Raw genomic sequence first — 26,058 nt, 5'->3', positions numbered from 1 at the left:
CTCCTATCACCCCTCAAAATAAAGCAGATGGTGCTTTTGTATTCTTTAACTGTACATTAATTTGCTTAGTCAAAGCTTTTGAAGTAAGAGTTTTCCAATTAATGCTACACTGAGGTACATCCATCATCCAATAGAGCATAATTGAATAAACTGCAGACAAAGATTTTCACAGACCAATTTCAATTTTGAACAACTGATACAATATTTGTGGGTAAAAAGTGAGGTCTGCAGATGCTGGAGATCAGAGCTGAAAATGTGTTGCTGGTTAAAGCACAGGTCAGGCAGCATCCTAGGAACAGGAAATTCGACATTTCGGGCCAGAGCCCTTCATCAGGAATGAGGAGTGTGTGCCAGGCATGCTAAGATAAAAGGTAGGGAGGAGGGACTTGGGGGAGGGGCGATGGAGATGTGATAGGTGGAAGGAGGTCAAGGTGAGGGTGATAGGCTGGAGTGGGGTGGGGGCGGAGAGGTCAGGAAGAAGATTGCAGGTTCGGAGGGCGGTGCTGAGTTGAGGGAACCGACTGAGACAAGGTGGGGGGAGGGAAAATGAGGAAACTGGAGAAATCTGAGTTCATCCCTTATGGTTGGAGGGTTCCCAGGCTGAAGATGAGGCGCTCTTCCTCCAACCGTCGTGTTGTTATGTTCTGCCGATGGAGGAATCCAAGGGCCTGCATGTCCTCGGTGGAATGGGAGGGAGAGTTAAAGTGTTGAGCCACGGGGTGGTTGGTCCGGGCCTCCTTCCACCTATCACATCTTCATCGCCCCTCCCCCAAGTCCCTCCTCTCTACCTTTTATCTTAGCCTGCCCGGCACACTCTCCTCATTCCTGATGAAGGGCTCTGGCCCGAAACGTCGAATTTCCTGTTCCTAGGATGCTGCCTGACCTGCTGTGCTTTAACCAGCAACACATTTTCAGCTACAATATTTGTGGGTCTTCTTTTCTCCTAGTCCAGAGGTAGAGATACCATCATTGTGCCACAAAAGCCCACCACAGCCCTTAAATGTATGCCCCAATGAGCATCAACAGAACCACCTGTTTAATATATTCGAAGTGAAGTCCTATTCCTGGTTTTAGGACAATTCCTTGCATACCTTGACTTACAGTGAAAATGCCTATTGATCACTCCTTGTGTATTTCTAGGATTATATTGTTTTTGGTGGCAATCCAAATCTCCTGCATCGTCCTGATCCACAACATCTAATAAAAGTACAAACGATCTCAGAATACTTGTCAGCAACAACTCTTGGTACAAGTGTCTATGGCAAGGCTCCAATGATCTTGAAAGTCAAAAACCATGGAGTCTTCCATTGTCTGTACCACTGCAGAATCTCTAATTTATGACAAAAAGGTAGCTGGAATGGAATTGGGTTAGGACAGCAGCCATTTGTTTTAAAAGAGAAGAGAATCATTACTACAGAACATAGACCAGTCAAAAATCAAATATCTATCCAAATGTTTAATAAGTGTAAAATAATTTTAAAACACAGACTCCGGTATTCTGATGTTAGATTAAAGACTGAAAAAGTAATCAAAATTCATGATTTATCATTCCATGGGCTGATTGGCCATCACCTTAAAATTATCGGAAGTCGACCACTTCTCGTAGACATCTGACAAATTAGCTCTCTTGTAAATCTTCAGCATCAAAGTAGCTTTCATTCAGTTCTGAAAATACTTTGCTTTTTCCATTTCAAGACAAATCCAAATCCATTCCTTATTTCCGTATCCAAGAGGAAATGGAATTCAGATTTACATTTCATTCCTCCATTGTTTCCACGATTCAAATTCCAAACAAATAAGCGGGTGATCATAATTAGACCACCGAAAACATGACTCAGTTATTTTGCATCAGGAAGTCCCAGTAAGCAATACTTTTGTCAGATAAAAAATTATCTTCCTATGTGAACAGATCAAAGTTAATCCTCTACTGCGATATTGTATTGCTGAGCACCCATTTACCAAAGCAGGAAAAAAAAGTCAGCTTTCTATAACTTATTTGCATTTCATAGTTCAATACAAGCTCCAATCGGTTATCTCTTTTTGAATCAACCACTCTACTGAAGAAAACAGCCTTTTCTAAATTTCCTAAATCAACCTGTTCAGAGATGTTATCACATATGATTGAAGCAGGTGGAATTTAAACCTGGGCGTTCTAGTCCAGAGGTAGGGATACCACCATTGTGCCACAGGAGCCCACCAGCCCCTAAATGAATGCTCCAATGAGCATCAACTGCTCTCCATTATCTCTAGTGTGCTCTCTGGTCAATTTTTAAAGGGACTTCATTTCCAACATTGTCAAAGGTCAGTACTCTAGGAATATTCCACACTTTGTATTCTTGACGTGGTTTATGGTCTAACAAACCAGATTTTTAAAAAATATCAGGTTTGCCCAATATTTTCCGAACTGGGATTATAATATTTAATAGCTATATATATTACATATCAAAATGAAAACTTTAAGTTGTAAGGAGAAGAAAATGGGCACGTTTGGAAATGCTAAAGCTGGGATATATTTAGTCAGACCGGAAACTGTCAATAGTAAAATATGCAACCTGATTAGTTCTAACAATATCAATAAATATCGAATCAATAGAAGCAATCTAAAATATCTGCTTAACTTTAATAATTGTTTAATGTTGAAGCCATAATTAACCACACCACTAAACAATAAAAAGAACAGCAATCAAGCTAGGAATAAACATATTTCATTTTTTAATTCAGTTCCCATAACAAAATGTGTTTTCCTTTAGTCACCAGAGCCAAAGACTGACAGTCTATGGAATGAGTATTGGGTAGCATCATAAAACAGAAATTTGCACTCAACCCACCTTCATTTAAGGCTGAATCACAGTAACGTAAAAGCTTTGATGATATGTTACTTAATTATAAAACCAACAGTGGAATACTTAATCAGCCTGCGGCATGAACTTGAATAATTAATTTCATTGAGAGAGCAGAATTACTACAATACTATAACCAACGAGTCAACTGAAATTGCAACAAAAAAAAATTATTGAACCATCAGAGCACAATTCCTGCTATTCATCAGGGTATATTTTAAATAAGGGAAGGGCCAAGAAAGTTACAGCTGAGTTTACATCCATCTAAAACCAGTACAAGTTTTCATAACAACAAACTGCAACAAAGCTCAAATTGTTTTGCTATTTGGCCTTTGGTTTCACGTCATTTAAAAGTGCAAGCAATAAAATATAAAAATCTGAAATCCAAGGCAAAAACTCTTTCACAAAGTTTAAAATGGCTAACCATACAACAGAAATAGGCACGATTAATTTATTTAGGAATTAGCTATGGTAAAGGTTACTTTCACTTGAGGGGACAGAGCATTTAACTATAAATTCAATAACCATTAATTTTAGACAAACTAGTGTGTCTTATGGCATTGGTTTTACAAAAACAAGTCCTATTTGATTTTTTTTTAAAAGGACTAACTTGGACAACTACGTGTTTGTAGTTCTAACGGAACATTACTGCCCAAAAAGAATCCAGACAAATGGATCCAACACAAAAATATCAAGTCTGCTGCCATATGTTAGTTCTGTTTATCTTACCAAGGTGGAGCCACACATACCTCTACAATGAACCACTTATTACTACTATAGAGACTACATTCAAGAGTTTGCTATAAGCAGCTATAAAGGACATCATGGAATCATAGTATATGGGAAGCCATTCAGTGCACTGGAACTTTGCTGGCTCTTTGGAATGATACCCAATTTAATTCCTCTGCCCCTTCTCCAAAGTTACCACTCAAGCTGCTTTCATCCCACTTTCAGACAATGTATTCCAAATCATAACGTAACTGCATTAAAAAATGTCATGCATCAGCTCTGTCCTCTGATTCTGGGTAATAAAAAGCATAAAACTGGACACGTCAAAAAAAAATTAAAACAACTAAAAGACTTTGTTTCTTCAAAATCTACGCTTGGGATGAGCAAGGACAGAATTTACTGTCCTTGGTGTAGGTGGCAGTGAGCCAGAGGCCACGTGGCATGTGTACACCCACAGAGCTATTAGAAACACACCTAAGATTTTGACGCAGCTGACAGTTCTAGCTCCAAATCAGTTGGCATGCAATTTGCATAGGAGCACCACATCCCACAAGTTCTCTTCTAACAGGTTGGGAGTTTGCACGTTCAGCTGGTGGGTTTGTTTTCACACATTTCATCACCATGCTAGGCAACATCATGAGTGAGCCTCCGGTGAAGCGTTGGTGTTCAGTCCCGCTTGCTGTGTGTGTGTCTTGGCCTGTTGTGGTGCGAGATGTAATTTCCAGTTGTTTCTCATAAGTTGGCAAATGCCGTACAAATCTGTGTGTTTGTTAATGGAGTTCCAGTTTGAATGCCAGGCCTCTAGGAATTCTCTCGCGTGTCTTTGTTTGGCCTGTCCCAGTTGAACTGGTGTCTCTCTTGGTTTGTGAAGATGGACACCAGCTTGACTGCATTTACCAACTTCTGAGGAACAGAACCAGAAATTATATCAGACACCACAACAAACTAAGACACAGCAAAAGCAGGACCGAACACCAATGCTTCACTAGAAGCTTGGATCACTAGATGTTACTTAGTATCGTGATGAAACATCTGAAAATAAATGCACCAGTTCAGTGAGCAAACTGACAACTTGATCCACAACCTGAGCTATAATTCTTCTCCAAAATTTCCTTCTATCTACTGCTATTGCTCTTCTATGCAACAGGGCTTGCAAATGTTTAAAATATATCCCATCAGTGAGGGGTCTCTGTAACTGAAGTACTAGGCAGACAGCCTCAAGTTCTAATGGGGACAGCTGGTTTTTCATTCCATTTAATGAGTGGTCTGACGCATATTGCTGCTATTTTCAATTTAAAGAAAACATTGGATTATGATCAAAACATTCACTCAGTTGTGCATTGAAGAATTACTAATGACTCTTCTGCATCTTCTGGAAACCTTTGAACTGTAAATAAATCTGGTCTGGACTCTAGCCTATAGTAAGTCGTTTGGCTATCATGCAAATTCACTATAATGCGTTTGACAAACTAGGGACACTGTTTCCAAATGCGAACTTTTAAAATGGGTGTTGGCTGTAACGCAATTACACTAAGCGCTGTTTCTCTATATAACACAGGATTGCTCAAGAATGTACCCATCACATTATAGAAGAACAACCTGTAACTTATAACTGCATACAAGTTAATCATCTTCCGGAAGAAGTGAGCATTATTGCCATTCTTTGTTAAATACTTTACCACAGACAGGTTAATTTTTCAAACTGGCCAACTCTAAACAGAGAGCAATGGAAAATAAAAGTTCCAATTTTCAGTTCATACCAGACCTGATTTACTCCTTATACAACTAAACAAAATACAGTCAGGAGAAAATAAAATGAAGTGACATGATAGGTAAACAACTCAACACTATTACAATTAATTTTAATTATATCCCAAGCCTGATCAATCCACATTTTGTCAAAAACCAACTTATTACCTTTAGGTGACTTCAGAGGAAGATATGATAAAACTGAATTTTCTATCCCAAGGATTATCAGAAAGTGGGTAAATCGCAATAATAAAATATCTTCACAAACATCCCAAAATAAGAAAACAGCAACATCTCCATAACATAGGAAATAACTACTATATAGTTATAGTACAGAGTTAGAGTCAGAATCAATTGTTGAAAACTGTCTTATTTGCAATTCAGAGTAAAACATCTCAAAGGCCGAGTATATTGATATATCTATATTCAGCAACAGATTCAGGGCTTTGTTTTTAAACAAATCTTCAATTTCTACCGCCCCTTTCTTGTTCAGAAGACAGACAATTTTTATGTACCTCAGTCTTGTGTTAGATTTAAAGAGAGATCCCAGAGATGAACTGACAATATGATAACTCACTGAAAAATGACCATTTAGAATAAAATGCAACAGAACAAATCATCTTGCTACATTTTCCTTTTACTATTTCAAAACTCCTAGCATGACCTGACAACTACCTGGAGCATAGATAAAGTTATCATAGCCTCAACAGGACCATATGACTCGGCTGAGAGAGAACTGTGGTGAGTTTAACAGGAGGGCCACACCTCAGGCAAGCGGTGACATTGAGAAGGCGGAACTTTCATGGTAACGTCAGCCTGTGAGGTGCTGGCCCATACACATCAAAACAAGCACTTAGCTTCAAAAGAAAACACGAAATAACTATACAGTCCCACAGCTTATACCCTGCTCAACTATCATAATCTTCTGCCTGATCTCTCCTCCTTTGGGCTAGTCTAGTCTCTTCAACTGCTCTCCTGCCATTACAATCTACATAATTGCCTTCAGTTTACTGTCAGCCTGATGAAATATAAGCTTGGTACAAAATAAAATGTTGCAAAGTATTAATTTATCTGATTCTGTCATGGAAAGGTTTTATCTGATGCTGGAAATATTTAAAAACTTCAGCACGCAACACACAGTCAAAGCCAACACTACTTCTGTTACAGAAATACTTTATAATTCTATTCTTCAGCCAGTGCTCCCATAATTAGGCGCAATGGAACAGTACTGTAAGAACATATAATACCTCCATTGTACAAGCAACAGCAGCCACATTAGTTGAGCTCCCACAGTATTCCACAAAGGTCAAAACTGTATGATTTTTCACAAAATGCAATTAGGCATTAATTAACTGGTTTTCACGAAACAGTTGAAATCTGTATTTTTTTCAAAAGGTTATGCATGCTGAACAATTTATCTTTTAAGATGTATTGATAGATTTTTATTAGGCTATGAAATGAAGGGCTAGGAATAGCAATGCTAGAGAAACTCAGCAAGTCTCACAGCATCAGTGGAGAGAGAAACTAAGTTAACATTGAGTCCACAGAAGTGTCATATCAGACATGACACGTGAACTCAGCTATACCTGCAGAGTTCCTCCAGCACTGTTCTTTCTTCAAACCTCCAGCATTTGCACTACTTTTCTTTTATAATGGCATAAAAAGATATGGAGTAAAAGATGAGAGAGTGCACGTACATTTCACCCATGGCAGAACAAGCTTTAGAGGCTGAGTGGCCTACACTAGCCTCGATGCTCCATAGGAAACTTCTAGAATTTCATCTTTCTGATTATACAGAAAGAAAGGAGGGGGAAAATTTTAAGATTTAACAAGTAGGTTTTCCATAGATTCTACATGGCAATCTAAAATATGGGCCCAAGTCATCCAGTCAGGATCAACGCCAAGCACATTTACTCTATTCATGAAGGTTTCTGCAACTTGACCCTTTGATAATTTTTCTGATGTCAGCTGAAGCATCAAAAGGAATACCTGCAGATTATGGGGTTAACAAGGGATGAACATATTAACCTTTTTCACAATAGTAACTACCATATTGAGGCAAGTGCTAAGTGTCCAAATATTTTAATAGGTTGGGAGGTGACAATTTATTTTTTAAAAGCGAAGATACTGACGATTCCAGTCAACAGCCAACAACCTATAAAAGAAACTTAACAAATGAGATCAACACAGCTCAAGTGGTTTCCTTCACTAATACATACTCACCTGCTGCTGTCCACAGGGAAATCACCCTCCACAAATACATTCAATAGCTGATAGCTAACAAAGTATAATGGAGCATCCAATAAAACCATGTACTTGTCTCAAAGTCCCACTGGCATACATACCAAACTACAAAATAGCAACAGCCCTACTTATGGTAAGCTAGGTAACTGATAAGATATCGTTGTCCAGGTTTCAACCTTCCAGAGAAAGTCCAGATAATCTTTAAACCAACTGACTATGACAGTGGTCACTTATTCTGTTAAGTGCAACATGAAAAACAGCTCAATTTAGGATTATGGCTACCCAAGTCAGACCAACACGCATATACTGAACTTTTGCCTGAAAAGATCCATTTCTAATGGCACTGGAATTGGTAACCTCTACCTCAAACTGCTACTGAAGCCTAATGAATAATAAAGAATTGATAAATCGGATCAACTTCTGTCACTTAGAGATACAACACTACATATAAAACCATGAGAGAACGTTGACTCTTAGCTGTGATCTAAAATGGATTTTCACAAATCATGCTGGAATGGACCCAAGTTTGATCAATCCTACAGGTAGAGGTCTTTTCAATTTATTTCTCAAGAGAAAGTAGTTATATACCCAAAGATAGCCACAATTTTCATTAAATGGATATTGCAATGTTAAGAAGCAACATATATAAAATCTAAATGCATTTTACTTTCACCCTGGTTAGGTATTGAATTGAACTTAGGACCCTTACCCAAAGAAAGATGGGCTCTCATACGAGCTTCAATGTCATTAAAGTCCATCTGTGAGCCTACCCAGTGTGATGACAGCTGCATATTGTATTATTCCCACATTATCTGGAGTTATTCTAGTGGACAAACAGAGCAAAAATAAATTTTAATAACTAATTTATTCAGAATGCAAAGGGAAATGAAGCTTTTGTAATACTAAATATTTAACTGCTTTAAAAGGAATGCACTGGCAGTATGTGAAACCATTCACAGTACTATGTAAAAGGCCACAGGATTTAACACATCCTTTTCATTCTAATTATATATTAATAACTCCACTTAGATACCTTAAATTGCAATTTCACACTAAGTATCTTGTATTAGATTTACAGACCATGTTGGGTCTCATTTGATGTAATATATCCCCATTAACATTTATGCTTTGTTTTTCAAAATTGTAAAGGGATTACACATTGCATGTAATGAATTGTTGGATTATGCAGGTTATAATTAGCAAAATCTTTGATCTGGAGCACAAAATGCTCTTATTTTATAGAATTGCTGTCTGTCAGAGCATCTTACGATTTCTCACTGCCGATGTCAAATACAGCACTGGTCACATTAGAATTCTGATAGTAATGTTTGAACTGCTGGAGTTTCAACAATAAAAGGGATTTACCAGAAACATATTAGAACAGAATCAGATTAAGAAATCTTTTCTGCAGTGTAGGATTAACATAAATACCAATAAATCACTTTCTGGAATATCAGTGGCTTCCTCAACATTGCTTCACGTCAAAATCAATGGCCTAAAACAATTTCCACAACAATATAACTGAGACGCAAGTGCTAATGTGCTTTTCAAACACAATATTTCAATATTATACATCAACAGCAATTTATGTATATGTTGTGTGGTTCAACGTGCATTTATCTGTTTAAGGTAGTATGGAAGAGTCATATTGGACAAAATGGAGAGTCTAGAATGGAGAAGGTTTTAAGATCTTTTGACAGTTAATTCATGAGGATAAGAATGATATGACTTCAGATGATAAAACAGAAGCTAGTAAATCTTAATTCAGTGTACAAAACAAATGATTAGGATTACAAAGACATTTAGCCATCTCAAGTGGTCTAGTTTTGGGTGGTTTCACAATTACCCATTATATTATAAGCAGTGTACACACAACAATGGCTGATCTTTTGAATTTCGTTCCATTACCAAGTGCCCAAGGGTTCATGCTCAGCATATCTTCAACACGCTAGGATTTTACATGTATACAAACAACAAGCAGACTTACATTCTCATCACCTCTCTCAATCAAATCACTGCCTATATATGCTCAGGGTGCTTCACAGAAATCCAATCTTAGATCAATGTAGTTTCATTTTAGCTTAGTAGATCAAAACTAAATCATATCCTCTTAAATCCCTGCTAGATTCTGTACAGTTGCCACTAATTCCATTGCCTCGCTGGTCATTTTCTCAAGCAGATCGGGATCGTCATAATCTCAATGCCCTATTTAACCACCAACCAGGTGCTGATTCCATATCCTCATTAAGTCTTTCCACTTTCATCTCTAAGCATTACCTACCTCATTTTGCTTCTTTCAACAAACTGTAGGGCCTGCAGTCACCATCACAGCAAGACAGGCTGGGAAGAGGCACCTGCAGTCATGTCTCATCGGGGAAAAACAAACAGTGACATCACAAGCAGAAGTAAGAGTGGAAGGAAATTAGAAATTGGAGACCAATTTTACTGTTGAATACAGATTATAAAATCCTATCTGAGACCATCGCCAACCAGGTCAAGACTGTTTTGGGATGATTCACCCCAACCAAACCTGCGCTATGCAAAGCAGGAAGATTTGAAAGATCCTCGCTCTCAATGATATGAATGCAGGATGGGAGGGTGGACGCCTGCCTCATCAGCCTGGATCAGAAGGACGCCTTGGACAGGATACTGCACACCTACATGAGGGGCATGCTCTCCGAAATGGACTTTGGGGACGGAATCCATAATTAGATCTGACTACTCCATACCAATATCAGTAGTGCAGTCTCAATCAATTGATGGGAATCAGTTTCCCAATAAGATCTAGAGTCAGGCAGAGCTGCCCATTCTCTCCTGCCTTGTTTGTGTGTTGCATACAATTTTTTGCACCAGGAAGAATGTGAACCTGAGAAAGGTCACTATTCCAGGCAGCAAAGGCCTGCAGATCAAACCCACCCTGTACATGGACTTGCATGTTTTCTGCTCGAATCTGCTCTAAGTGTGCAGACTCATGAACACCTGTGACTAATTCAAGGTAAAAATCAAAGCAAGAGTGAGGCCATTTCTTTGGGAACTCGTCAGATTATCTGACGATACTGGACACATTGTTTGGAGGGACCAGGGTGTGGCAGCAAAATTTGGGTGCAGCACAGTGCCAAGGTGAGGTAGAAACTAGCAAATGGGAGGTCCGCTCCCTTTTGATTACAGATTTTAAAAAACCTTGTCACCAGGTGGGAGGTACTCTTAGTTTATGTGCTCTGTAGATCTGGCCCATTCCCTAAAAGTCTGTGCCAATTCATTCAGCCGAGTCATCCTCCACTTCATCTGAAGGTCAAAGATGGACCGTGTCTGCAAGGACACCATTCAAAACTTTGGATCATATGGTCCTGCCTCTAAGTGTGTGGGGAGAAGAGAACAGGACATACTCAAAGCTGGCCATCTTTGTGTGTGACTGCATCAAGCTGTGTAGACCCTCCATACTCAACACAAAGTATCACTACATGCTGAAGTTCCATCAGTCCTCAGTGTTGCAAAGTTAGGGTCTGGCCTCAGTGTCCTGGAATGCTCTTAGTTGGATTGCTCTGCACCACTTGTCTCTTCATGGAAAAGTTTGCAAAGAAAAAACCTTGTTTGTGGGGTGGTTAGGGAAGGACCAGAAAGAATGTAGTAGCAGCAGAGGTACTAACAGCTCTGCAGCAAACAGCACAAGTCCACACAGCTCTGTTGTCTGCCCAGTGCAAGGGTTGAGGATATTGGCTCTAGGCTGGAGCAGAATTTGCAACAGGAAACGGAGGATCCAGTTCTTGTGGCCCCGTTGGTACCAGTGGCATAGGCAGAAGCAGGAAAGAGGATCTGCATAGTCAATAAGAGGAGCTAAATTAAAGATGCAGAACCTCAAAGATTAGCAGCTGAGCCACATACAAATTGGTATAGGGTAAACAAGGGTAGAGAGCTCAATGCGTGGCTGAAGACTGGTGTGAGAGAAATCAGTTGCATCATCCAGTATTGCTTGTGTGAAATATCCTCTAATTAAATATTAGGGAGACTGAAGCCATTATTTTTTGACCTGCCTCAAACCCGGTTCCTCAGTTACCTATGAAATGGTCCAAGTTCATGCTCCCCTTTGCCCTTTCGCTCCTCTGTTTCCTGTTGTGCACCATCCGAAGAAGTCTTGATTTGAAAATTCTCGTCTTTATTTTGAAAAGCTCTCAAAAGCAATACCTTCACTCCACTCCACCTGTGTAAACTCTCCCAAACTTCAAGACTTCTCCACTCCTCTAACCATGCCTTCTTGTTATTAAAGTTATTGGAAAGAATTCTGAAGGACACAATATATCTCCACTGGGAGAGACAGATTGATTAGGAATATTCACCTTGAACTTAAGGGAATGTTGTGCAAGTAACTAGGAGTGATGATGAGGATAATACATTGAAGTGGTTTACATGAACCTTAGCAAGGCTTTGATAAATGTCCTTCATGGCAGACTGGTCAAGGAAGTGAGAGCCTATGGGATCCAAGTGAAACTGCCATGTTGGGTCCAAAATTGCCAGAGAGGCAGGAAGGTGGTGGTGTTAGTAGAGGGACATTTCTGTGACTGGAAAGACAGATTCCAGTAGAATGAGATTTGATGCAAGGAACTTGGCTGTTTTACTGCACATTAATGATTTTGACCTAAACATAGGGGATGCAAGTCTATGTGACAACAGTGGCTGTAGTAAGAAATAATTAAGAAGATAGCCATATACTGCAGCAAGATATCAATAAATTGGTCAAATGGAAATGTAAACAGAAAATGGAATTTAATCCAGAAATACCCAAGATAATGGAGTTGGGGACGGCTAACAAGGCAAGAAATTAGATGATGAATGGCAAAACCCTGAAAATTACCGAGCATCAGACAGACATTAGTGTGCATAACCACAGATTCCTGAAGGGAAAAGAGCAATTCTAGCTAATAGGTATCTACTGACTCTCAGATAAGGTGGCTGAGGTAATACTTGGAATACCTGTATTCTTCGCCTCAGCCAATAAAGACAAGAATATGGACATTAAGCTGGAACTGTATAAAATGCTAGTTAAGCCATAAGTGAAGTACTGCATGAAATTTTGGTCACCAAGTTATAAGAAGGATGTAACTGCACTACAGAAGATGCAGAAGAGATGCTGCCTGGGCTGGAGGATCTGAGCTGTGAGCACAGACTGGATAGGTTGTGGTTGTTTCTCTTTAAGCACCAAAGGTTGAAAGGGGGCCTAATAGAGGTGTACAAGATTATGAGGGTATAGACAAGGTGGATAGGAAAGCACTTTTTCTGTTAGTAGAAGGATCAATAATCAAGGCACAGATTGATGGCAACAGACAGCAGTCTAAGAAGGGAGTTTTGAGAGAAATGCTTCACTTAGAGGGTGGTGGGAGTCTGAACTCAACACCTAAAAAAGGGTGTTAGAATCAGGCACTCATTTGGCAGTATTTAGATATTCACTTGCCTTGCCACAGTTTCTAGTACTCTAGGCCAAGCAACAGAAAATGGAATTAATCTAGTCAGATCATTGTCAACAGACTTACAATGTGCCAAATATCCTTCTGTGCTGTAAACATCTATGAATGAGTCTGTAAGCCTTATCTATCTCCAATTTTAATTGTTTCAGCACTGGTGACGGAGCTTTCAGCAGCTTAGGCTCCAAACTCTGGAACAACCTCACAAAAACACTACCTGTTGACTTAGCTTCCCTCCTTTAACTCCTTAAAATCTACCTTCTTGACTCCAGCCAATAAAGACAAGAGTATGGAGGTTAAGCTGGAACTGTACAAAATGTTGGTTAAGCAATTGAAATACTGCAAACATACCTTGACTAAACTTTAGGTCACCTGAACAAATAGTCCTCTATGACTCCATGTTGTAAATGCATTTCACAATAAAAGAAGTGCCTTGGAATGTTTTATTACATTTATAGTAACATTACATGTAGAATATAAAGTTGGTGCAAAATGGAAAATAGCTCAACTTGACCAATGCTAATTTAAAAAAATGAATTGAAGTATCCTTGTATCAGGCAAAGTCACTACCCATCCTAGACAGCAACCACTGCTGTAAACAAACAATTTCAAAACTGGGATTATTTAATAGTAGTACACTCTTTCATTACAAGATACTAATGGAAAGGAAAGCAAAGCAAACTTTTGAATCATACCAACCTTTATTACCAGAGCGACTGTCTGTTTTCCCAATGTTATTCCTGTGATGTTTAGTTGACATGCGTTTTATCTGTCGTTGGGTACTAGGTGGTGAAGTTCCATAAAAACCTTCAATGCTAGATTCATCAGAGTATTCATCTGATTCAATATCTTCAGAAGCTACATCCCCTGATTTTTTGTTTTCCCTGAGAAATGAAAAACAAATTACTCCAGTTGTTGCACAAATGCTTTGGATACATATAAGCAGCTACTAAAATCCCTATAGTATGGAAGCAGGCGATTCAGCCCATCGAGTCCACACCAAACCTCCAAGGAGCATTCTACCCAGACTCACCGCCACAGCCCTATAACCCTGCATTTACCCTGGCTAATCCACCTAGCCTGGACACTTTGGGCAATTTAGCACAGCAAGTCCACCTAACTTGCACATGTTTGACTGTGGGAGGAAACCAGAGCACCTGGAGGAAAAACACGCAGACAAGGGGAGAATGTGCAAGCTCCACAAAGACAGTTGCCCAGAGGCTGGAATTGAACCAGTGCCAAACGCTGAGCCACCCACTAGTGTTGCTTAGGGCAAAACCTTAGGAGTTAAAAACTTACAACCAGTTGGCAACCACAATGTGTCTTGGGTGGGGAGAACCTTGGTTTACCGACATCAGCATTCCCTCAGGCCCAAGTGAACATGAATATGCATGCAAACTTACAGGTTACACACTATACATGTTTTATTAATGACAAAAACCACTGGGGAGAGAAAAGAAAGAAGTCTCCCAAGTAATGAGAAAATTCATTGGTACTGCAGGTATCTCAACAACCTAATTAAACAATCCCTTCAAATTTACAAGTAGGTAGCTTTCAGTGGGTGACAAGCTGGCTTGGCAGGAAGAAATCAGAAACGTAGGTTACCTCCACAAGTGAGGTGCACTCAAACCGGTATTTAAGTATTAAATGAGTAGGACAACACCTTGGGTAATGCAGTCTAATGCAAATCCATAACACTATAAGACAAATTACTGCAACAAGGGCAGAGAGAGATATAGCAATGCATTGTTCATAGGGCTCAAGTTGTGCATCAATAGGGTTGGGACCAATGACCTTGCAAAGAATTTAGAAGGATTCTGGGTAATCCAAGAGAGAGGATGGGGAAAAAAAATTTGGCTGTAAAAGCTGCTCCTTTTTGATATATTTTAGGTGTTGGAGGTGATTGCCTTAAATTTCAGGAACAGCAATTACTATTTTATATGCTGTTGCAATGTTTTGTAACTTTAGGGGAAAAGGATCAAAACAAGACACTTGAATCTAGACATCGGTGTGTGTCTCGGAAAAATTAATAAACAGCGAAATTCACAGCTGTCCTTGGAGGAACCTGTGTGGTAGAAGTCATAGCACAGGAGCTGATAAGTGCATAGTTTTAAGAGTAATCCTGCTGTAAATCTACAATAGTGAGTAGGAGGTGGTGGCAAAAAAGGAGGTGAAGCGTCGTTTTTGATAAGGAATAGCATTACGGCTGTACCTAGGGAGGATATTCCTGGGAATACATCCAGAGATGTTATTTGGGAGGAACTGAGAAATAAGAAAGGGATGACCACCTAATTGGGATTGTGTTATTGATCTCCCAATAGTCAGTGAGAAATTGTAAGGAGATTTCAATTATCTAAAAGAATAATAGGGTGGTTATGGTAGGGGATTTTAACTTTCCAACCATAGGCTGGGACTGCCATAGTGTCAAGGGTTTAGATGGAGATGAATTTGATAACCATGCACAAGAAAATTTTCTGATTCAGTACGTGGATGTACCTACTGGAGACCTACTCTTGGGAAATAAGGCAGGGCAGATGACTGAGGTGTCAATGGGGGAGCACTTTGGGACGAGCGACCATAATTCTATTAATTTTAAAATAGTGATGAGAAAGGATAGACTGGATTTAAAAGTTGAAGTTCTAAATTGGAGGAAGGCCAACTTTGATGCTATTAGGCAAGAACTTTCAAAAGTGGATTGGGGGCAAATGTTCGCAGGTAAAGGGATGGCTGGATAAAGGAAAGTCTTCAAAAATGAGATAACTAGAGTCCAAAGACAGTACATTCCTGTTAGGGAGAAGGGCAGGGCTGGTGGGTGTAGGGCATGTTGGATGACTCAAGAAATTGAGGGTTTGGTTAAGAAAAAGAAAGAAGCATACGTTAGGTATGGACACCAGAGAAGGAGTGAATGCTGAGAAGACTATAAAGGCAGTAGGAGTGTACTTAAGAGGAAAATCAAGAGGGCAAAAAGGGGACATGAGAGAGCTTTGGCAAATAAGGTTAAGGAGAATCCAAAGAGTTTTATAATTACGTTAAGGACAAAAGGATAACCAGTGAGAGAATAGGTCTCCTCAAAGATCAGCAAGGCAGCCTCTGTGTGGAACCTCAGGAGATATGAAAAAAGTACTTTGTATCCGTGTTTAGTGGAAAAGCATATGGAAGATATACAAAGTGGGGAAATAGATGGTGACATCTTGAAAAATGTGCATATTACAGAGCTAGTGTTGCTGGGCAGCATAAAACATAAACGTGGATAAATCCTCAGGACATAATCAGGTGTACCCTAGAACTCTGTGGGGAGCTAGGAGAGTGCGTGCTGGGCCCCTTACTGAGATATTTGTATCATCAATAGTCACAGGAGACGTGCCGGAAGACTGGAGGTTGACTAACGTGGTGCCATTGTTTAAGAAAGGAGGTTACGAAAAGCCAGGGAACTATAGACCAGTGAGCCTGACTTTGCTGATGGACAAGTTGTTGGAGAGAATCCCGAGGGACAGGATTTACACGTATTTTGAAAGGCAAGGACTGATTAGAGATTGTCAACATGGCTTTGTACGTGGGAAATCATATCTCACAAACGTGATTTGAGTTTTTTGAAGTAACAAAGAATTGATGGGGGCATAGCGGTGGACATGATCTATATGGACTTCAGTAAGGCATTCAACCAGGTTCCTCATGGTAGCAAGGTTAGATCTCATGGAATACAGGGAGAACTAGCCATTTGGGTACAGAACTGGCTCGAAGGTAGAAGACAGAGGGTGATGGTGGAGGGTTGCTTTTCAGACTGGAGGCTAGTCGCTAGTGGACTGCCACAAGGATCAGTGTGCTAGGTCCACTGCTTTTTGTCATTTATATATGTGATTTGGATGTGAACATTGGAGGAATAGTTAGTAAGTTTACCGATGACACAAAAATTAGAGGTGTAGTGGACAGCACAGGTTCCTCAGATTACAACAGGATCTTGATCAGATGGGCCAATGGGCTGAAATGTGGCAGATGGAAGTTAATTTAGATAAATGTGAGGTGCTGCATTTTGGAAAGGCAAATCAGAGCAGGACTTATACACTTAATGGTAAGTTTCTAGGGAATGTTGCTGAACAAAGAGACCTTGGTGTGCAAGTTCATAGTTCCTATTTGCAGATAGATGGGATAGTGAAGGCGACATTTGGTATACTTTCCTTTATTGGTCAGAATACTGAGTAAAGGAATTCGGAGGTCATGTTGCAGCTTTATAGGACATTGGTTAGGCCACTTTTGGAATATTGCGTGCAAGTTTGGTATCCCTACTATAGGAAGGATGTTGTGAAACTTGAAAAGGTTTAGAAAAGATTTACAAGAATGTTGGCAGGGCTTGGAGATTATTGCTCAATAAAGGAGAGGTGAATTAAGCTGGGGCTGTTTACCCTATAACGTCAGACGCTGAGGGCTCACCTTATAGAGGTTTATAAAATCATGAGGGGTATGGATAGAATAAATCGACAAGGTCTTTTCCCTGGGGTGGGGAAGCCCAGAACTACAGGGCAAAAGTTTAGGGTGAGGAGGGAAAAATTTTGAAGGGACCCAAGGGGCAACTTTTTCACACAGAGGGTGATACATGTATGCAATGAGCTGCCATAGGAAGTGATGGAGACTGCTACAATTATAACATTTAAAAGGCAGATGGAGGGTATATGAATAGGAAGGGTTTAGAGGGTTATGGACAAAGTGCTGGCAAAAGGAACTTGATTAGGTTAGGATATCTGGTCAGCACGGATGAGTTGGACCAAAAGTTCTGTTTCCGTGCTATACATCTCTATGACTCAACATGGGGAAGGTTTAAACTAATCTGGCAGGGAAAAAAAGCACAGTGAGGAGGATCAGAAAGGAGAAATAACGACTCCAGGAGATTGAATAGAAGCAAAAAACATTAGAATAAAGAGAATATAATTTTTAAAAACAAAAGGGAGTAATGAAAAAAAATTAGACATTAGACAGGAGTCAAGCTAGGAAGCAGACCTAGATGGATTTAGAATAACTAATCGTGGTGAGTGCAGACACAATTTGCTATACAGGATGAGACAGTAGCAATAACAGGAGATCCATCTCGAAGAAGGGGAAGATTGGGAACTTAATATTCCTGGCTATAGCTGGTTTTGAAGAAAGAAAGAAATTTTAAAAAACCTGTGGTAATATAATCAAAGATGTAGTTACAACCCTGGAGAAGAATGATGTACTTGAGTGCTGGTTAGACTTATGGGAGAATTAGACTTGAGCTGGAAAAAACACAACAGATCAAGCAGCATCTGAGGAGCAGGGAAGTCAACATTTCAAGTCTGAATCTTTCATCAGGAAGATACAAGAACCTTAAAATAGTGATAAATAGAAGACTTCAGTTATCAGAGTACAGAGTAGAAAATAATATAGATTTGGAAAATAATAAAAAAGCAATTAGAAAGAATACCTGATGCATGGACTTTCTTGATCAACAGGTTTCTGGGTTAAAGGCACAATTGCTGGACCTAGTTCAGAGGAATGAAGTGGGAAAGTGCAATATGTTTCAGTAGGTTAGCATTTGCAGAACAGGAATCAAAACATCACTAGTTTTAGAACTGTTTTGGAAAAACATATGAATCAAGTGCACAAACACACAAGATGGACAGAAAGAGGAGAGCTAACAGTGGTAAACTTTAAAAAAAGAACTGGATACAGGTGGAACGGAATCAAAGACTGACAAATAAAACTGTAAAATGGCAGGGGAAGGGCTTTCAAGAGAAGATTCCATGAGAGATACAGAAAGGCATCCAGAGTTAATACTCCCAGACAGCTGTCAATAAAGACCAAAGTGAAACAGAGAAAAAGTTTCAAGTCAGGTTCTTTATGCACACAAGAAACAAAACAGAATACAGACTGTACAGAGCAGAACTAGAAAGTGAAAAAAGAGTAAGAGTGTGTGAGATTATATTAGCAAGTGACGTGAAAAGTACCAGTCCTGGGATAAAATAGATAAATTTAATGTATGTGAATATCAAAACTTAAAGTAAAGTCATCACATTTACAAAGGTGACCAAAACTGGATTGGCATTGCAATCAAACTAAGCAGGTAAGAGATTAAAGGATGAGATTGGCAAGACATTTAAGTGGACAAAACTGCGGATATAATTTAATGCAGACAAGATAGTGATAACCTAAAAATAAAAAATAATTGGCTTTGGTATCTAGTGTTGCAATACACTGTAGCTAAAATGGAGCTAAAAGAGATCCAGAAATTCAAGTAGATTCTAATAAACATATGCAGGCAATGTAGATCAAACACATGTCTTGCGTATTGCAGGTATTCTACAATTTGGCACTGCAAGTGAAAAGTATAATAATCAAATGTAGTGTTCACTAGATTGCACTGCGAATATATGATCATAAGTTAATTGGTTAGCTAAGGTGGTTAGATGATCAACATGTGGTTCAGAAAAATGCCAGAAGTGTGCATTTGAATCCCATTCCAGCTGAAATAGACTTGGAACCTGCATCAATGCCCTGCCGTTGGGGTAGAAAGCAATCGTAAACCAGCACTAAAAATGGTTCAGGAAGTAGTATCAGCAGGCCAAGGACTTGCCTCTAGGTGAATGAATGACCAGTGCTGATCAAGGAATGCAACGCATTCAAATCCTAATGAGGTTAATCCCTAGTGCGAAAAACAGAATTGGACCACAGGATCCCTTGAATTTTCTACACCATTCAGTATGATCAAGGTTGACTTTCTGACTCAACTCCACTTTCCTACCAATCATATCATTTCATTCTCAGAGATCATAAATTTGTTTTCTGACCTTGAATACATTTAAAAATAAGGTTTCGATACTTTCTTGATAACTAACTGGTCTGCAGTTCCCAGTTTGCTTCCCTTTTAATTATGAAAATAGATGTTATATTTATTAATTTCCAATCTGTTGAAAACATCAAGAATCAGAATTTAGAAAATCATGACCATGATCTCCATCCTAGGATTCTAAAATTAATAATCAGATCCTGGGGATTTACTGACTTTTAATCTTCGAAGCTTCAATAAGTTCTCTTTGACATTAATTACCTTAAACTGTTCACTCTCATTAGCTCTTGGTTACCCTTGACTTTTGGCATGTAATGAGAGTTTTCTGTGAAGTCAAACAAAATATTCTATTTCCCCATCCCCATAATAAGTTCTTTTGTCCCTAAGGGACTAACATTTACTTTAGTTTTATTGCACACATACTTTTACAATATATCTTTAAATCCCTGTTTAGTTTAATGTCTTTTTCTTTCTTGTCAAAAAATATTGATGACACTTCGTTTTAAAACTGCCCTCAGACTTATTTTGCAATACCCTAGGCCTCTTTCAATCTACATTTATAAATCTAAATCTATATAAAGAACAGCCATAATTAACCACCTCAGTGATCTACAAATGGATCTTTCTTGTTGGAGTTTATATTTTTTTAATAATTGGTGTATATGGTTTAATAATTTGAATCATGTCTTTAAATTTTTCCTATTCTATGTTTGCTACCTTTCCTTACTTTCTGTTTACCCAATCAACAAAAGCCAACTGTGCCCTCAATATAATGTAACTGGTTCATTTAAAAGTTCTTGTCTTGGACTGACATATACAGCTCAGGCTTAGCCTCTCTGAAACTTATTGTGCAATTCAAATGTATTAATGATCTTCTTTGTAAAAGGACTTGATATGACATTACTAATTAACCTTCCCCATAACACAAAATTCGATCCAAAACTGCACTGTTCCTAATTGACGTTTGATAGTACTGCACTTGGGCACTGCCAAAAGACCGTATGTCGAAGGTGCTCACCTTGCATTTAACAAGACATTACAAAAGTCACAAGAATACCAATAGATGTAAGTTTGCTCACTGAGGTGGAAAGTTTGCTTTCAAACGTTTCGTCACCATACTAGGTACCATCATCAGAGAGCCTCCAGTGAAGCACTGATGGTATGGCTCACTTTTTAATAACTGTGTTTAGGTTTCCTTGGGTTGGTGACGTCATTTCCTGTGATGATATTATTTCCTATCCTTTTTCTTAGTGGTAGTAAATGGGATTCAAGTCAATGTGTTTCCTGAGAAGGGTCCGGTTGGAATGTCATGCTTCTAGGAATTCTCGTGCGTGTCTCTGTTTGACTTGTCCTAGGATGGATGTGTTGTCCCAGTCAAAGTGGTGTTCTTGCTCATCTGTATGTAAAGATACTAGTGAGAATGGATCATGCCTTTCTGTGGCTAATTGATATTCATATATCCTGGTGGCTAGTTTTCTGCCTGTTCAATGTAGTGTTTGTTACGGTTCTTGCAAGGTATTTTGTACATGACATTAATTTTGCTTGTTGTCTGTATAGGGTCTTTCAAGTTCATTAGCTGTTGTTTTAGTGTGTTGGTAGGTTTGTGTCAAGCGGTCTGAGTAGTCTGACAATCATTTTCAGAGATGTCTTTAATGTAGGGGAGAGTGGCTAGACTTTCTGGGGGAGTTTTGTGTTTGTTGCTGAGAAATTGGCAGACTGTTCAATGGTTACCCATTCTTTTTGAATACACTGTATAGGTGATTTTCCTGAAAACCAAAGACATCAAGATAGAAGAGGATGAAATAATGGTCTGCTTTGATATAACAGCCCTATTCACATCCAGCAACATCAACCTAACCAAGGAAACACTGACTACAGTATTAGAAGAACCAAAGGCACATACACCAATCACCACCAACTTCATCTGCAAGGAGAATACCGTCAAGCTAGTGGACCTATGCCTTACCACCCACCTCACTTTCAACAACAGAACCTATAGACAAATCAACAGAACACCTATAGGATCTCCGATATCAGGGCTCTTAGCAGAGGCAGTAATGCAGAGACTTGAGCAAACAGCTCTGCTAACCATTCAACCCAAACTTTGGGTCTGCTGCGTGGATGACACCTTTGTCATCACTAAATGAAACAAATTAGAGAAAACCTTCAAGACCATCAACTAGCATAAAATTCACTAAAGAAGAGGAAAACAACAAACTGCCATTCCTAGATGTTGCAGTAAAGCAAACAGCCATGGAGAACTTCAAACCAGCATCTACAGGAAAACAAAAGATACGGACCAAATACTGAACTACAGAAGCAATCATCCCAATATCTGCACATACTGCAGCAGAGGAACTACAAAGAACAGAGAAAAGTCACCTATACCATGTAGTCAAAAAGAACGGGAACAATGAACACAGTCCGCCAATTTCTCAGCAACAAACATGAACAAACAGACAAAACTAGTCCAGAAACCTTAACCACTCTCCCCTACATCAAAGACATCTCAGAAATGATTGCCAGACTTCTGACCTCTTGGCACAAACCCACCACACTAAAACAGCAGCTAATGGACTTGAAAGACCCTATACAGACAACAAGCAAAACTAATGTCATTTACAAAATACCTTGTAAGAACCGTAACAAACACTACATTGGACAAACAGGCAGAAAACTAGCCACCAGGATATATGTACATCAACTAGCCACAAAAAGACATGAGCCACTCTCACTAGTATCTTTACATACAGGTGAGGAAGGACGCTACTTTGATTGAGACAACACATCCATCCTAGGATAAGCCAAACAGAGGCACGCAGGAGTATTCCTAGAAACATGGCATTCCAACTGGACCTCTATCAACAAACACATTGACTTGAATCCCATTTACCACCCCTAAGAAAAAGAACAGGAAATAACATCACCATAGGAAATGACATCACCAACCCAAAGACACCTACACACGTAAATAAAAAGCGGGCCATACCACCAGTGCTTCACCGAATGCTCACTGATTAAGTTACCTAGCATGGTGATGAAACGTCTGAAAACAAACCTTCCAGCTCAGCGAGCAAACTTACATCCAAAACCTCAACCTGAGCTATAAATCTTCTCAAAACTCACAAAGTATACCAATGTAAAGGTGAACAACATTTTATACACTAAGGTGTGTCTTTGATTGGTAGATCATTGTCATGTTGAATGTCAGTACTAGAGGATCACTGCCAGTTAACCGCAAAGACACATTTATTTTAAACCAGCAGATTGATTCTGGTCAACTTGCACTTGTCATCTCACTGGTGCATTCTCCATGGCAATTCCCCTGCCACAGTCCACTCACCAAAGAAACAGCACTCTCTTCCCATACGGTACATTGTTCCTCTTTACACTGTTATTCTTGAAAATGTCCTGACAATTGTAGGATGAAAAATTTCAATGAATAGATCTTTTTTCTCATCTATACTCAGGTTTCTACTGGTTCCAAAAAGAAAGTGGTCCAAAATTATTTAACGATCTTCTAGGTTACCTTTATCAACGTAATTTGTCCAATCCTTCTATTGATTGGAGTCCCCATTATTACTATTACATTGTTACATGCTCAAATTAAAAGATCCCGGCAGGATAGGACATTTTGATCACATCTCCTCTGCTTGCTCGTCCCTTTGCCTTCTTTTTCCTCCTCTTCATAACTTATCTTTCCTCTGTCCAAAGTGGAAAGTGGATTCGAGAAGCAGAGTAAACACAGACAGAGCGAGCAGAGGACGAATTCCAGAACAGTGCAGGACAGAGGCCAACATGTTGACGCTACGTGGCCTCGTGCTCTGGGGCACACACTGGAACTTAAGTGCTTATGGTCACATCATCATTCTAGAGTTTTTTCACTGTTTTATGCTAATCTATATCCTTTTTCACTCTATAACAACACTTTTTTGTAAACGCTAAGATTTGTACCTAGGTGCTTGTACTTAGATGGCACCATTAAAGGCAGCCACTGTAAAAACTTTTCATTGTATTCCTGTATTTCTATACTGGAGTACATGTGACAATAAGGGATAGTCTCCACTATTTGAAAATTACTTATTTAAGGCTTTATCCAACACAAAAAAGTTCTAAGTAGTCTACAGAATTATTTTCACCGAGTTAAGAATAATGTCAGCCGAAAGAAGATTTGACAGGCATTCAAATTTAGGGATTGAGAAAAAAAATTCACAACACTTTCAATTTAACTGAAAGGAGAACTAGATTACATAGAATCAAGTTGGTACTTATAATCTGATATCAGAATCATTTTTCACACAAAGAGACTTAATATGGAGCACACTTCCAGATAGGCTGAAAATCCTGAAGGCTAAAATCTCGGAATCAACTGAGGGATATTAGAACTGATCCTCTGATCTACTGAGCTATTGGGGGAGGTTGAATAAGCTGGGGCTGTTTTCCCTGGACCGTTGGAGGCTGAGGGGTGATCTTATAGAGGTTTATAAAATCATGAGGAGCATGGATAGGATAAATAAACAAAGTCTTTTCCCTGGAGTAGGGGAGTCCAGAACTAGAGATGGCATAGGTTTAGGGTGAGAGGGGAAAGATATAAAAGACACCTAAAGGGCAACTTTTTCCACAAGGAGGGTGGTACGTGTATGGAATGAGCAAGTGGTGGAGGTTAGTACAATTGCAACATTTAAAAGGCTATGGATGGGTATATGAATAGGAAGGGTTTGGAGGGATATGAGCCGGGTGCTAGCAGGCAGAACTAGATTGGGTTGCGATATCTGGTCAGCATGGACGAGTTGGAACAAAGGGTCTGTTTCCATGCTGTATATCTCTTTTGACTATTACTACATGTCGGCACACAAGGTTGTGGCAAATGATCTGAATAATCTGTAATTAACTTGGGATGTTGTGGCAACTCCCTCAATAACTACCCCAAACATAAAGCAAATGACTATTAAAAAATCAAACCACCAACTCAACAAGATTATGAAGGGAAGCAAACCTTTGCAGAAATGCAATAACCATCAGGCACATACACATCACTTCAAACAACAGACTAATGTGCTGCTTTCACATTATGCAACAAAGAAACCCAATCTTAAATATTGTATGAATCAAGTTTCTTCTGAAAATTTCAAACCACAATTTTCACAACCATGCCTTTGAAAAACTACATTTACAGTCTGCGCAGGTGAATTTGAGTTTGTTGTTTGCCTGTTCATATTACAATGACTTTTAAATGAGTCGCTGAGTCTTCGGTATGCATTCCTACTGATCTGAACAGGGGGGTTGTGTTCAGATAGCTGAATAGGCGATTTGTGATGCCAACAGCGTGGGTTCAGTTCCTGCACCAGCTGAAGTTACCATGAAGGACTTTCCTTTTAATCCACTCAAGGGGACACAATTTCAAAGTTTCTGGTTCAAATTCCTCCAGATGGAAGAACTTTAATTCAATGAGAGAGAGTCTGGAATTCAGAATCTCACAATGAAACCATTTCTGATTTTTGTAAAAAATTCATCTGGCTAATCAGTGTCCTGCAGAGAAGAAAATTGGCAAAGAAGGAAGCATATGTCAGGTATAGACAGGATAGAACGAGTGAATCCTTAGAAGAGTATAAAGAAAGTAGGAGTATACTTAAGAGGGGAATCAGGAGGGCAAAACGGGGACATGAGATAGCTTTGGAAAATAGAATTAAGGAGAATCCAAAGGGCTTTTACAAATATATTAAGGACAAAAGGGTAACTAGGGAGAGAGTAGCGCCCCTCAAAGGTCAGCAAAACGGCCTTTGTGTGGAGCCACAGAAAATGGGGGAGATACTAAATGAATATTTTGCATCAGTATTTACTGTGGAAAAGGATATGGAAGATATAGACTATAGGGAAATAGATGGTGACATCTTGCAAAATGTCCAGATTACAGAGGAGGAAGTGATGGATGTCTTGAAATGGTTAAAGGTGGATAAATCCCCAGGACCTGATCAGGTGTACCAGAGAACTCTGTGGGAAACTAGAGAAGTGATTGCTGGGCCTCTTGCTGAGATATTTGTATAATCGATAGCCACAGGTGAGGTGCCGGAAGACTGGAGGTTGGCAAACGTGGTACCACTGTTTAAGAAGGGTGGTAAGAACAAGCCAGGGAACTATATACCAGTGGGCCTGACCTCGGTGATGGGCAAGCTGTTGGAGGAAATCCTGAGGGACAAGATGTGCATGTATTTGGAAAGGCAAGGACTGATTCGGGATAGTC

The 26,058-nt window shown here is 39.3% G+C and overlaps 1 protein-coding gene across 3 annotated transcripts in view; it reads right to left on the bottom strand.

Moving 5' to 3' along the window:
- The window catches only part of map3k4 (mitogen-activated protein kinase kinase kinase 4), a 211,545-nt gene that overhangs the window by 128,455 nt on the left and 57,032 nt on the right, over window positions 1-26,058 (bottom strand). For 2 of the 3 annotated variants that reach the window (XM_060831662.1, XM_060831663.1), the window contains exon 2: window positions 13,718-13,902. In XM_060831662.1, the coding sequence (XP_060687645.1) occupies window positions 13,718-13,902 (185 nt within the window). Of the gene's footprint in view, window positions 1-8,271; window positions 8,386-13,717; window positions 13,903-26,058 lie in introns of those variants that run through there. The other variant, XM_060831664.1, reaches the window with a different exon arrangement.

This window comes from Hemiscyllium ocellatum, chromosome 10, assembly GCF_020745735.1.
Source record: "Hemiscyllium ocellatum isolate sHemOce1 chromosome 10, sHemOce1.pat.X.cur, whole genome shotgun sequence".
In the NCBI taxonomy this organism is placed as follows: Eukaryota; Metazoa; Chordata; class Chondrichthyes; order Orectolobiformes; family Hemiscylliidae; genus Hemiscyllium; species Hemiscyllium ocellatum.
The sequence above is the reverse complement of the archived record's forward strand: the minus strand, read 5'-3'. Positions and strand labels throughout refer to the sequence as shown.